This window comes from Salmo trutta, chromosome 40 (genome assembly GCF_901001165.1).
Source record: "Salmo trutta chromosome 40, fSalTru1.1, whole genome shotgun sequence".
NCBI lineage: Eukaryota > Metazoa > Chordata > Actinopteri > Salmoniformes > Salmonidae > Salmo > Salmo trutta.
The window spans coordinates 1,084,142-1,099,025 of NC_042996.1; the positions used below are offsets into that span (position 1 = coordinate 1,084,142).

General features: G+C 42.8%; 1 protein-coding gene across 9 annotated transcripts in view; it reads right to left on the bottom strand.

The window, feature by feature from the left end:
• LOC115180596 (neuron navigator 3) overlaps window positions 1–14,884 on the bottom strand; it is a 365,512-nt gene that overhangs the window by 120,432 nt on the left and 230,196 nt on the right. For all 9 annotated transcript variants that reach the window (XM_029742805.1, XM_029742797.1, XM_029742801.1 and 6 more), the window contains exons 6-7: window positions 10,984–11,055; window positions 2,006–2,148 (exon numbers count right to left, since the gene is read on the bottom strand). In XM_029742805.1, the coding sequence (XP_029598665.1) occupies window positions 2,006–2,148; window positions 10,984–11,055 (215 nt within the window). The remainder of the gene's footprint in view (window positions 1–2,005; window positions 2,149–10,983; window positions 11,056–14,884) is intronic.

The following is a 14,884-nucleotide window of genomic DNA, read 5'->3' on the forward strand; positions in this document are numbered from 1 at the left end:
AACTCTACTGACGACCGTAACTCTACTGACGACCGTAACTCTACTGACGACCGTAACTCTACTGACGACCGTAACTCTACTGACGACCATAACTCTACTGACGACCATAACTCTACTGACGACCATAACTCTACTGACGACCATAACTCTACTGATGACCATAACTCTACTGATGACCATAACTCTACTGATGACCATAACGACCATAACTCTACTGATGACCATAACTCTACTGACGACCATAACTCTACTGATGACCATAACTCTACTGATGACCATAACTCTACTGATGACCATAACGACCATAACTCTACTGATGACCATAACTCTACTGATGACCATAACTCTACTGATGACCATAACGACCATAACTCTACTGATGACCATAACTCTACTGATGACCATAACGATCATAACTCCACCGACGACTGTAACTCCACCGACGACCGTAACTCCACCGACGACCGTAACTCCACCGATGACCGTAACTCCACCGACGACCGTAACTCTACCGATGACTGTAACTCTACCGATGACCGTAACTCTACCGATGACCGTAACTCTACCGATGACCGTAACTCTACCGATGACCATAATGACCATAACTCCACCGACGACCGTAACTCTACCGATGACCGTAACTCTACCGATGACCGTAACTCTACCGACGACCGTAACTCTACCGACGACCGTAACTCCACCGACGACCGTAACTCCACCGACGACCGTAACTCCACCGACGACTAATTCTACCGACGACCATAACTCTACCGACGACCATAACTCTACCGACGACCATAACTCTACCGACGACCATAACTCTACCGACGACCGTAACGACCGTAACTCCACCGACGACCGTAACTCCACCGACGACCGTTACTCTACCGACGACCGTTACTCTACCGACGACCGTTACTCTACCAACGACCGTTACTCTACCAACGACCGTTACTCTACCGACGACCGTTACTCTACCGACGACTGTAAGTCCCCTGATGACCGTTACTCTACCAACGACCGTTACTCTACCGACGACCGTTACTCTACTGACGACTGTAAGTCCCCTGACGACCATTACTCCATTGACGACCGTTACTCTGTGATAGTGACAGAGGGATGAAGGGAGACGTGACTGTAAAGGGAATGGTACCACCACTGTACGATCATTGTAAAATACTGAGAGACAAATATTCAATATCTACAAACATAATATAAGCTTAAAGAACCACCAGGTAGGGGCTTGTTAAGAAAAGAGCCTTGTTGAAGCCTCTTTTTCCCCAAGTCCATAGGGCCCTGGTCAAAAGTAATGCACTATTGAGGGAACAGGCTACCATTCGGGACACAAACAAATAATTTCATCCACTTACTTTCGGATAAAAGTAATATGACAATAATAAAATAAGGATAGCGAGTGTGTGACACAATCTGTCATCATGGCAGGTTATTATGCTTGGTGGAGCGTGCTGTGATTCAGCCCCACAGCTCTGCAGTCTAACCACTACCACTCACCATGCTGTGAAATGCACCGTCTTGCCTTCTCCCTAAACGAATACCCTACAACTCCGGTCAACTACACTGCTGATATGATTCAGCAGACTGGTTAACGTGGAGTGTGCTGGCGTTCGCTGCTCTGTCCAGCCCACTGTGTTTATCAGTGGCGCCACCTAGTGCATGTTGTGGACCATGCGCTCAAAAATATAAATGCTGAATGGTACTGACCGACCCTGAGGAAAACAGCTGTAGAAACGCAGGGGTAAGATAATGAATTCTAAGACAGTAGAGGTTTTCCTTATCCTGTTTAAACCTGGAAGGTGAGTTTAGACACGGCCATATCACCATTTTCACACTATTGTGCCGATCCTAATCAAACTGCGCTGGTTTTACATTGTGTCTTTTTCATCAAGGTTCCAGCAACCGTGTAACCAGGCTAGATTAGAACAGTTTGGTTCGGCTCGGCTCATACGGCTCAGGCCTGCTTCTACCTGATTCTAGGTTCACCTACCTCTGTCATTGCCACTAGCATACTGGAGAGGCTTGCTCTTATCGATGCTGTTAAAGCTCTGACTCCTCCTGTTGAGGTTGGAGGATCCTTGGCCCTTGGGGGCCCCGCTGCCTGCAGCGGACACCCTGGTCGGCCCTGGCAACCTGCAGACGAAAACACAGCGGGTGAGGAGAAAGCGTGAACACACACAGAGCAACAAAAAGAAAAGTCTAGCTAGGTAGTGTGTTTGTGTTGTGCTGAAAGGACCATTATGTTCTCTCTGGGACATGCATAAGAGGCCACACACGGATACGCCGATGTAAGCGCAAGCACACACACACACACACACACACACACACACACACACACACACACACACACACACACACACACACACACACACACACACATACACACCTAGTGTTGTGCTGAAAGAACCACATGTATTCTCAGGGACACACACAAGAGAATACACACTTCAGCATCTGTGGACAAATTGTCTAATGTGGATGTTTACTTCTGATGCCACAGCTGGAGCGCAGTCATAAGTCCCAGAGGGGGGAGAGGCCATAGGCTCATTATTCCATTAGAGACTCGTTAAAGCATGCTAACGGATCTCACAGTCCACTACACTGACAGAGCAAGGTCTTCTCAGTACTGCACCCAAACAACCTCCTGATTGGTTAAACACTGAGATTAACCAATCAGCATGGCTAAAAGGCTCAGTGTAACACGCACGGATCGCACCCACAGTCCTTGAGTCAAGCTGGACACTTCAATGCATCTGGTGAGGTAACTGCCTTGGGCATTAATAAATTAATGGTCATCATGAACGGTCCTTTTCTGGGAACTTTTACTTTGTTTTGGATGTTTTATCAGTGAGGTAATTGACCTGGAAAATATGTTGCTGACGTCCAACTTTGCAGATGGACTCATTGACCTTTACGAGGAAGTGAAATCTATACAAATCTGCCTTTGTCCTGGAAAAACATGATCACATCTCAAAGAAAATTATCTAATCACATGAACATTACAATATATCTCTCCCCATGGGGATTCCATCATCTAAACTACCCCACTATCCAATCCACATCATTTATGACTGGCCCTTTAAAACTGACACTCCTAAAAGCTTGGCAATTAAAGGGGAGTATGGGAGTTTAATTAGGCATCGTAACCATGGACAAAGAGACTTAACAACAGCGCATTAACCTGTCACAGAAGCAGACTGAGGAAGCTTGAGGGACTAGATGGCAATGTGAAGTAATGGCTAAGGGTCAAAACAACACAACCAGAGAATTAACATCTTAGCCCTGCGGTAATGCATCTAGGGAAACGACTCTATTAAGTCCCAAATGGCAACCTATTCCCTTTATAGTGCACTACTTACAGTAGGGCTCTGGTCAAAAGTAGTGCACTATATAGGGACTAGGGTGTCATTTGAGATGCAACCTCTCTCTCTCCTACTGAATTTAAACCACATAGAGGAGACAGTCTGTTTGATAGTAAACATGACTGTGTGTGTCAAACAGACAATAAAACACACATTCCGAATTGGGTACGTATGCGGCTAAAATTGTGGTGGCAGAAATCATACTGTGACGAGTAAACGTGTACCATTTTCTTTCTGTTTCAGAGTAAAAAGCCAACTCACAATGCAACGCAGACAATGGACTGGTCCCGACTGAGTCAATCCATACGTCATGTTATGATTGATGGAACAAGAGTAACACGAACTCCTTCTGTTGTGACGTAGGAGTCTCTTATCTCCAGTCTTCAACCCAAGGATCAATGCATTACTCAATGTGTGTCCCAAACGGCACCCTACAATGTCTTGGTCCAGTGACTGAGGAGTCTGGGTGGTTGTAGACATCATTGGGCTGGAAACGGACGGATGGTAAAATGAAAAACCAGGTGATGTAGATATACTCGAAGCTCCATCCACTTGGTAATGATACACTTTCATCACCCTGTCAATACATATTTCACCACATCCTGCCACCAATGCATCATGATCAGAAATAATAACATCCTACTAATATTAAATCCTTCATTTCCGGGACGGGGCTAACTAAGATGTATCTGATGTCCCTCCTGGCTGCCTGTGTTCCAAATGGCACCCTAGTCCTTATTTAGTGAACTGTTTCTGACCAGTGCCATTTGGGATGCACCCGGGGTCTCCAGCACTCAGTTCTATTTTTAAGACGGGGAAGAGGGAGAGGGGTGGCCAGACACATTATTCTCCCTGTCAGTCAGGGCTAGAGGAAACGGCTTCAAACTGACAGGGTGTCTCTGTGCTCACTGCAAAACAACCCACCCCCCCTCCAAAAAAAAGAAAATGGGACAGATAACAGACTCAATACACACATGTACAAACACACACAACCACCGACCCACCCACCCAGGCTGAGAGGGGCACCTGGAGACCCGTGAGCTGAATAAGCATGACTTCATGAGTGCATGTGTGTAACGTCAAATAGGTAATGTCAAATATATCCAGGCAGGAGGGATGGGGGGGGGCAGAGAGAGAGAGAGCGAGAGAGAGAGGAGATGGAGCGAGAGCGCCCACTTGAACAGAAGACCCTGCCATATGCTCAGACCGTTATCTATATTAGTGAAAGAGAGCGTGTGTGTGTCTGTGTGTGTCTGTGTGTGTGTGTGTGTGTGTGTGTTTGACAGTACATACCTATGCGAAAGATAAGGAGTATTATCAGTATGAGACACAAAATGAATAAAACAAAATGTGTGTGTGTGTGTGTGTCTGCTTCTGGCAGGAAGCTCAGGGGAGTCAGTCAAATTGAATAACAGGTTTCTTAGCAAGTCAGCACATCTGTCGCTGTATATTCAGGACAATTACCAAAGCTTCCCTGGAATCGCTTCTATCAGCATCACAGACAGGTGCTCTAGGCTGCGGACAAGCTGTCAAACACCGCCCCCTGCTGCGAACACGCTGAATTTAAATGCCAATTCATTTTTTTAAAGTGCTGTTAGTTGAGGGTGAGATGCCGAAACACTGTCAACACACCAGGGGTGTATCCATTAGTGCACACTATAGCAAAATGAAACAAAATGCTTTGCAACAGAAAACATTTTCCAACGAAAAACAAGAGTTTCTTATTGAACAAGTTCAGGTAGTCCCTCCCCATTTGTCTTTTTGCTTCTGCTTGGTTCCTAGTGAATAGGTCCCTGGTAAGCAGGTTTGCTGAGAGAGTGGAGTAGGGATTTTAAGCTCAAAATCAATTGAAGAGGCTTGTTTGCACACTTTACACAGCTCTAGGAGAATAGAGGAAACACTTTACACAGCTCTAGGAGAATAGAGGAAACACTTTACACAGCTCTAGGAGAATAGAGGAAACACTTTATACAGCTCTAGGAGCACAGAGGATACACTTTACACAGCTCTAGGAGCACAGAGGAAACACTTTACACAGCTCTAGGAGCACAGAGGAAACACTTTATACAGCTCTAGGAGCACAGAGGAAACACTTTATACAGCTCTAGGAGCACAGAGGAAACACTTTATACAGCTCTAGGAGCACAGAGGAAACACTTTACACAGCTCTAGGAGCACAGAGGAAACACTTTATACAGCTCTAGGAGCACAGAGGAAACACTTTATACAGCTCTAGGAGCACAGAGGAAACACTTTATACAGCTCTAGGAGCACAGAGGAAACACTTTATACAGCTCTAGGAGCACAGAGGAAACACTTTATACAGCTCTAGGAGCACAGAGGAAACACTTTACACAGCTCAAGGAGCACAGAGGAAACACTTTACACAGCTCTAGGAGCACAGAGGAAACACTTTATACAGCTCTAGGAGCACAGAGGAAACACTTTATACAGCTCTAGGTGCACAGAGGAAACACTTTACACAGCTCTAGGAGCACAGAGGAAACACTTTACACAGCTCTAGGAGCACAGAGGAAACACTTTACACAGCTCTAGGAGCATAGAGGAAACACTTTACACAGCTCTAGGAGCTGAGAGGCAACACTTTAATAGTAGAGAAAGAAACTCCAGCACATTGGCATTCCTGTTTGCCCCACAATGTGTTTAGTGGTTGGAGATCCATTAAATGCATCGTGGAGCAATAGTTGGAGAGTTGCTTGAGTTTTTTTTTCAAGGCACAATATCCTCAGATATAAAACTGCCAAGGTAGCAACAGAACTAAGGCCTTCAGCCAATCAAACACAGGAGCTTTCACAAACGTGTGAGGCTACCATTGTGCTGGGAACTCACATTGACTGTATTTCCTGAATAATGTTGTTGACATTAAAATCCCACTGGGGGTGTAGGCTAGTACCTCACAATAAAACAACTGTTCATGCCCAATGGTTATCCTCCGCAGTAAATCAAAGGTACATTTATGGCCACAAACTGAAACTACAGGGCTAATGTCTTCATGTACAATACTTTCAGTGAATGATATCATTTGACCCCTTCCCAGCGAGAATTCATGGAAGAAAACGTGCACTCTTCATCAACGATGTAGTTAGTTTCAAGTTATGGGAGCAGGTCACGTGACCACTAGTTTTTATTTTCACATATCAATCTGCATCAGGAAAAATCTGTCCAGTTCATTTCATTTCATTAGAGGTGCAGGACAACTCACACAGGCCATGTGTTCTCCAGGTCCGGTGTGGTGAGTCCCGGTGGACTCGTATTGTCTGCCATTTTACGACTGCCGCTGGCTCCTAGCTATATCACACCAGCCCCCTGGTAGGCCCAGAGAGTGCTGATCCCCCCCCCCCCCCCCCCCCCACACACACACACACACACACTATAGTCTCTATCCGGCTATGGCTGTAGTCAGGGTTAGCTAAGAAACCCAATCAGTCCTGGTGTGGTTGGCCTGATGAGAGGCCCACTTTCATTAGCCAAGGTAATGAGGGAGAGAGGAGGCCAACAGGGAGATGAATGGCTGGGCACTGGGTCAGGGGAAAAGTAACTCTGCCCAACTACTTTTGTTGTGAAATCTCAGACATTTTATCCAATCGATAGAGTTTCCATTTGGGGATAATAATACAAGGTATTCATTTTAATTCAAGTGTTAGTGGGATTTTCATGCATCGGCAGAGGAGGAAACACGCCTCGATCCAAGGAAACACTCCCCGATCCAAGGAAACACTCCCCGATCCAAGGAAACACGCCCCGATCCAAGGAAACACGCCCCGATCCAAGGAAACACTCCCCGATCCAAGGAAACACTCCCCGATCCAAGGAAACACGCCCCGATCCAAGGAAACACTCCCCGATCCAAGGAAACACGCCCCGATCCAAGGAAACATGCCCCGATCCAAGGAAACACGCACCGATCCAAGGAAACACACACCGATCCAAGGAAACACGCTCCGATCCAAGGAAACACGCTCTGATCCAAGGAAACATGCACCGATCCAAGGAAACACGCTCCGATCCAAGGAATCACGCTCCGATCCAAGGAATCACGCTCCGATCCAAGGAAACACGCTCCGATCCAAGGAATCACGCTCCGATCCAAGGAATCACGCTCCGATCCAAGGAATCACGCTCCGATCCAAGGAATCACGCTCCGATCCAAGGAATCACGCTCCGATCCAAGGAATCACGCTCCGATCCAAGGAATCACGCTCCGATCCAAGGAATCACGCCCCGATCCAAGGAATCACGCTCCGATCCAAGGAATCACGCCCCGATCCAAGGAAACATGCCCCGATCCAAGGAAACACTCCCCGATCCAAGGAAACACTCCCCGATCCAAGGAAACACGCCCCGATCCAAGGAAACACTCCCCGATCCAAGGAAACACGCCCCGATCCAAGGAAACATGCCCCGATCCAAGGAAACACGCACCGATCCAAGGAAACACACACCGATCCAAGGAAACACGCTCCGATCCAAGGAAACACGCTCTGATCCAAGGAAACATGCACCGATCCAAGGAAACACGCTCCGATCCAAGGAATCACGCTCCGATCCAAGGAATCACGCTCCGATCCAAGGAAACACGCTCCGATCCAAGGAAACTCGCCCAGATCCACATCAACGGGACTGCAGTAGAGAGAGTCAGCAGCGTTAAGTTCCTCTGCATTCACATCACCGAGGACGACATGGACCAACAACACTCTTGTCAAGAGGGTGCAGCAGTGTCTACTTCCTAAGGCGGCCTCTCCAAATACTACCGCTGCACCATCGAGAGCGTCCTGACCAGTTACACCACGGCCCTCCAGCGGGTGGTGAAGACGGCCCACACATACGCGCTACACACACACACACACACACACACACACACACACACACACACACACACACACACACACACACACATTTACAGTACTATTTACCATCCCTGCTTTCTCTGATACATGTGTAAATATTGGATATATATTCCCTTAGTTAACAGCTGTGTTTAAGAGCAAAGCAGCTTGTACACGGCTATTCAGCAACAACACCAGCTGACGGGTTGTCAATGTTGTGAAGGGGAATACCACCCATAGGCTTGTCAATGCTCTGAAGGGGAATACCCCCCACAGGGTTGTCAATGTTGTGAAGGGGAATACCACCCACAGGGTTGGCAATGCTGTGAAGGGGAATACCACCCACAAGGTTGTCAATGTTGTGAAGGGGAATACCACCCACAGGGTTGGCAATGCTGTGAAGGGGAATACCACCCATAGGGTTGGCAATACTGTGAAGGGGAATACCACCCACAGGGTTGGCAATACTGTGAAGGGGAATACCACCCACAGGGTTGTCAATGCTGTGAAGGGGAATACCACCCACAGGGTTGTCAATGTTATAAAGGGGGAATACCACCCATAGGGTTGTCAATGTTATAAAGGGGGAATACCACCCATAGGGTTGTCAATGTTATAAAGGGGGAATACCACCCATAGGGTTGTCAATGTTATAAAGGGGGAATACCACCCATAGGGTTGTCAATGTTATAAAGGGGGAATACCACCCATAGGGTTGTCAATGTTATAAAGGGGCAATACCACCCATAGGGTTGTCAACGCTGTCCAGCACATATTTCACATAGCTTGGCGGGGTTTGCGTGAAGTCATTTGCCAGCACGCTGGTTCCCACCAGCCACTACCACTAAGGAGAAACAAATGCTCTGGGAGCCAGACAACTGGCCTGGTGAAGTATAGGAGCCTGGAACTGGCTGGAAGCCACCACAGCAAGTCATTCTGTTCAATGCAGCATTCAGTAAAATGGCCCCTAATCCACATAGGCTTGAGTTTAATGGCTCACGCACGTCACTGACGCCTACGATCGCCAAGTGCCGATATTAGTTTGGCATCAGAGAATAGCCACAAAGTATTCCATTATGAAATCCTCTAAGATAGATGCACTACCAAACCAAATGTAAGAACTCCCTTGTGCCAAGATTTTCACAAGTAGATTATTTTGAATTTAAGAGGTTGTAGAGTAAAGTACACAATGTGTCATTCATGTCGACATGAACTGAAAGAAGGTGAAAGAAAGTTAGCCATGTGAGAGTCATCTAGAAAAAAGAAACGCACACCTATAAAGGCGAGGTGCTGGCTAGCGGAGTAGAACACTAGAAAATAAAGGAAAGCCGCACACTAAGAGCTCAGATGCAGAAATGTAATAACCAACGTTTCATCAGGGTATCATCACAAACACTGTGAGATGAGTCATTTATATAGTGTCAAGAGACACACAGGTGTTTGTAATCATGGCCAAGTGTGGCCTAATATCATTGGTTAACTCAAATATTGAAAGAAATGGCATACAAAGAACATACAAAAAGACAAACAAATGGATAGCATACGATCATAGCATTTGTAGTCTAAAATGTATCTAACAAACAATTACAATGGCAAAATCACAATAATCACAAGAATGGCTTCAGATCAAAGTCTATGTTGAGACCGAAGGGAGCAAGGGTCTTTAAATTAAAGATCCAGGCAGCCTCTCGTTTTAACAATAAATTATCAAGGTCACCCCCTCTCCTCGGGAGGGTGACATGTTCAATGCCAATATAACGCAGAGACGAAATCGAATGGTTTGCTTCCAAAAAGTGGGCCGCAACTGGGTAAGTCAAGTTTTTGCACCTAATGGTGCTACGATGCTCTGAGATACGTACTTTTAATTCACGCTTTGTTTTACCCACATCATTTTTACCACAAGGACAAGTTATAAGATAAATAACTGCCTTAGTGGAACACATAATAACACCTTTAATTGGGATAGATTTCCCTGTGTGGGGGTGTTTGAAGGATCTACATTTATAAGTGCCATTGCATTGAGCACAGCCATTACACTTGTAATTTCCATCCAGTAGGGGCGCAAATAGACGTTGTTCAGGAATATCTTGGGGTGGTAAATCAGAGTGTACCAATTGGTCTCTGAGATTTCTGCCCCGCGAGAATACGACCAGGAGAAGATCAGAAAACACATTACTGAGACTATCATCATATTTCAGAATGTGCCAATGTTTGTGAACGATTCCTTTAATTTGTTCAGAGCACTTAGAATAGTGGGTAGTGAGAACGCAAGAATGCGTCTTTTTGCGAGACTGACCTTGAAAAAGGTCATGTCTCGTTTTGTTTTGAATTTTCTCAATGGCAATATTAATCTGATCATTGTTGTACCCCCTCTCCTTGAACTTATCCTCAGCCATATTTCTGTCAAAATCTGATTGTTTTATACAATTTCTTTTGATTCGACAGAATTGGCTGTAGGGCAAACTATTTTTCAAGGGAAGTGGGTGACAACTATCAGCCCTCAACAAACTGTTACGATCAGTAGGTTTCCTGTAAAGATCAGTGTATAAAACATTATCTTCACACAAGATCAGAAGATTAAGAAAACTGATTTGACGTGTATCAGATTGCATAGTAAATCTCAAATGTTCAGAACAGGAGTTAAGAAAAGCATAAAACGCCTGGAGCAGTTCTGCATCACCCCTCCATAGAAGAAAAATATCGTCAATATACCGTTTCCAAATAATGATGTTAGGCAAGAAAACATGTGAGAGTCATACCTTGTGTTTTTCTTCTGTAGTGTTGCTCCTGTTCCACTGTGACCCGGGGGACTACCATACCGCGCAGTGAGACTGTGGAGAGAGCAGAGAGAGACACAGACTTAGTGAAGGAATGAGGCCAACGGCTCGCTGGACTCTTTAAACTGTAGCATCTTTGAGATATCATCTAATGCAATAAGGAGAGTCAGAGGAGAGCATTGAGCGAGACAGTAACTAACAACACGAGCCCTAGTGAAAGAAGCACATAGTGTGAACCCGTACTGCGGTTCACGTGACAGGCCACACATTTCATGTGTATGTCCTCTGTAGCTTAGGTGGTAGAGCATGGAGCTTGCAATTAATTTTTTCATTTATTTTTAACTAGGCAAGTCAATTAAGAACACATTTTTATTTACAATGACAGCCTAGGAACAGTGGGTTAACTGCCTTGTTCAGGGGCAGAACGACATATTTTTACCTTGTCAGCTCAGGGATTCGATCTAGCAACCTTTCGGTTACTGGCCCAACGCTCTAACCACTAGGCTAACTGCCGCCCCTACGCAATTCCTGGATAGTGGGTTCAATTCCCGGAACCACCTGCTCGAAAAATGTTTGCACGCATGACTAAGTCACTTTGGATAAAAGTGTCTGCTACATGGCATATATTATTACGATTATATTACTATATTATATTAATACCATTATATGACTATATTATTACCATTATATTACTATATTATATTATTACCATTATATTACTATATTATTTCCATTTTATAACTATACTATTACCATTATATTACTATATTATTACCATTATATTACTGTATTATATTATTACCATTATATTACTATATTATTACCATTATATTACTATATTATTACCATTATATTACTATATTATATTATTATCATTATATTACTATATTATTACCATTATATTACTATACTTTTACCCTTATATTACTATATTATATTATGACCATTATATTACTATATTACCATTTTATAACTATACTATTACATTATATTACTATATTATTACCATTATATTACTATATTATTACCATTATATTACTGTATTATATTATTACCATTATATTACTATATTATATTATTATCATTATATTATTACCATTATATTACTATACTATTACCATTATATTACTATATTATATTATGACCATTATATTACTATATTATTACCATTTTATAACTATACTATTACCATTATATTATTGTATTACATTATTACCATTATATTACTATATTATTATCATCATTATATTACTATATTATTACCATTATATTACTATATTATATTATTACCACACGTTTTTGAAGCATGCAACGGCTTCAATTACCCTTTAACTGTAAAGCAACTCTCCCTCACCATAATGTGCCACTTCACCGTAATCTCCTACTGGATCTTGACTGGTCTCCATCAAAAAAAAGAGGGTTTTAACTTCAGAAATAAAAACACATTCTTAACGAAGGTGAATAAAAAACCCTACAGAGGAAGTGGTGTAGGAAACTCCTCCAGGCAAAGTCATAGTTTACAATGGGACACTCATTCTTAGTCATGTTGAGAGAATAACGGCGAGGCTGGTGGTTACTGGCTCGCTTGGCCTCTGCTGGCGTTCGACAGGAAATAGTTAGGGAACTCGCGACGGACACAAAGAAAACAAAAGGGTGTTTAATGAACAAAAGGACTGCTTTAATCATAGTGAACACACAGTAAATCAGGGTAAAAGCCAGGTGGTCGGGGTGAGTGGCTCTGAAAGCATGTGGTCTTGCCAAGCTTCATCAAGCCCACTATACAGGTCTATTGAGGACTGACTATTGAGCACAGCTATACCGGTCTATTGAGGACTGACTGGTGGGAGCACAGCAGAGATACAACGCCTTGGCCTTTGGGGTCACACTTTACACTAAGTTCCATTGGGCCACACTTTACAGTAAGTTACATTGGGTCACACTTTACACTAAGTTACATAGGGTCACACTTTACACTAAGTTACATTGGGTCACACTTTACACTAAGTTACATTGGGTCACACTTTACACTAAGTTACATTGGGTCACACTTTACATTGGGACAGACTTTACATTACGTTACCTGGGGTCAGAGTTTATATTAAGTTACATGGGGTCACACTTTACATTACGTTACATTGGGTCAGACTTTACATTACGTTACATTGGGTCAGACTTTACATTACGTTACATTGGGTCAGACTTTACATTAAGTTACATTGGGTCAGACTTTACATTACGTTACATTGGGTCAGACTTTACATTAAGTTACATTGAGTCAGACTTTACATTACGTTACATTGGGTCAGACTTTACATTACGTTACATTGGGTCAGACTTTACATTACATTGGGTCAGACTTTGCATTAAGTTGCACTTTACATGAAGTTGCTACTGTTTTCATTTTTAAAACAGGGAAAACTAATATGTTGATGTTGTAAACTAATATAGCAGTATGGATGGGCTGTGAAAATCTAGACTTTCATTTTTTCTCAACTGGTTTGACACAATGAGGGATGTTTAATTCTCTAAAAACAATTAACACAACCATCAAACTATTAGTATGTTTTCATTGTTTTACACAAATATGTTAAACACATTTTCGCTAAAAACACTCACACAAAAAGTTCAACATTCAGATGAGTAATCCTGTATGTAATATTTAAACATCATCACCTCAATTGTTGAGATGCATAGCCAAACAAAACATTAACAATAATATGTAACATTATGTTAGCCTAATAGCAATAGGTCACATTATGTTAGCCTAATAGCAATAGGTCACATTATGTTAGCAATAGGTCACATTATGTTAGCCTGATAGTAATAGGTCACATTATGTTAGCCTGATAGTAATAGGTCACATTATGTTAGCCTGATAGTAATAAGTAACATTATGTTAGTCTGATAGTAATAGATAACATTATGTTAGCCTGATAGCAATAAGCAATATTATGTTAGCCTGATAGCAATAGGTAACATTGTTAGCCTGATAGCACTAGGTAACATGATGTTAGCCTGATAGCAATAGGTAACATTATGTTAGTCTGATAGCAATAGGTAACATGATGTTAGCCTGATAGCAATAGGTAACATTATGTTAGCCTGATAGCAATAGGTAACCTTATGTTAGTCTGATAGCAATAGGTAACATGATGTTAGCCTGATAGCAATAGGTAACATTATGTTAGTCTGATAGCAATAGGTAACATTATGTTAGTCTGATAGCAATAGGTAACATTATGTTAGTCTGATAGCAATAGGTCACATTATGTTAGTCTGATAGCAATAGGTAACATTATGTTAGCCTGATAGTTATAGGTCACATTATGTTAGCCTGATAGCAATAGGTAACATTATGTTAGCCTGATAGTTATAGGTAACATTATGTTAGCCTGATAGAGGTGTAAGGATCGAGGACAAAGTCGTTTTAGTATGTAATACCCTTCAGTGATATAAGTCAAAAGACTAAAACAAGAGGAACACACAGTGAAAGGGACCCTAGATAGTTGTTATCGGGGGGTTTTGAATTGCAGGTGTGTTTTTTTCCAGTGGAGAGGGAATGGACATGTGTTATCAGGCCAACCAAGGACACATGTAGGAAATAGGGTTACATCACTACAAAATGAGAAAAATAACAAGAAAATACCAAATGTTTCTACATGAGACTCAAATTCATTCATGATCATGCAATATGAATTTTACACAGCACTGTATAAAATGGTAGCATATAAAGTATTAAAACTGTTAGCTAAAACCTTCCCTAGCACTATATAGAGCTATACATGTACATCTCTGGTTTGAAAATACATTTAAAATGACATTGGATACAGTATATAGAATGAAAACAAATACTCCAATAACCCTTTCCTAATGAAACAACATG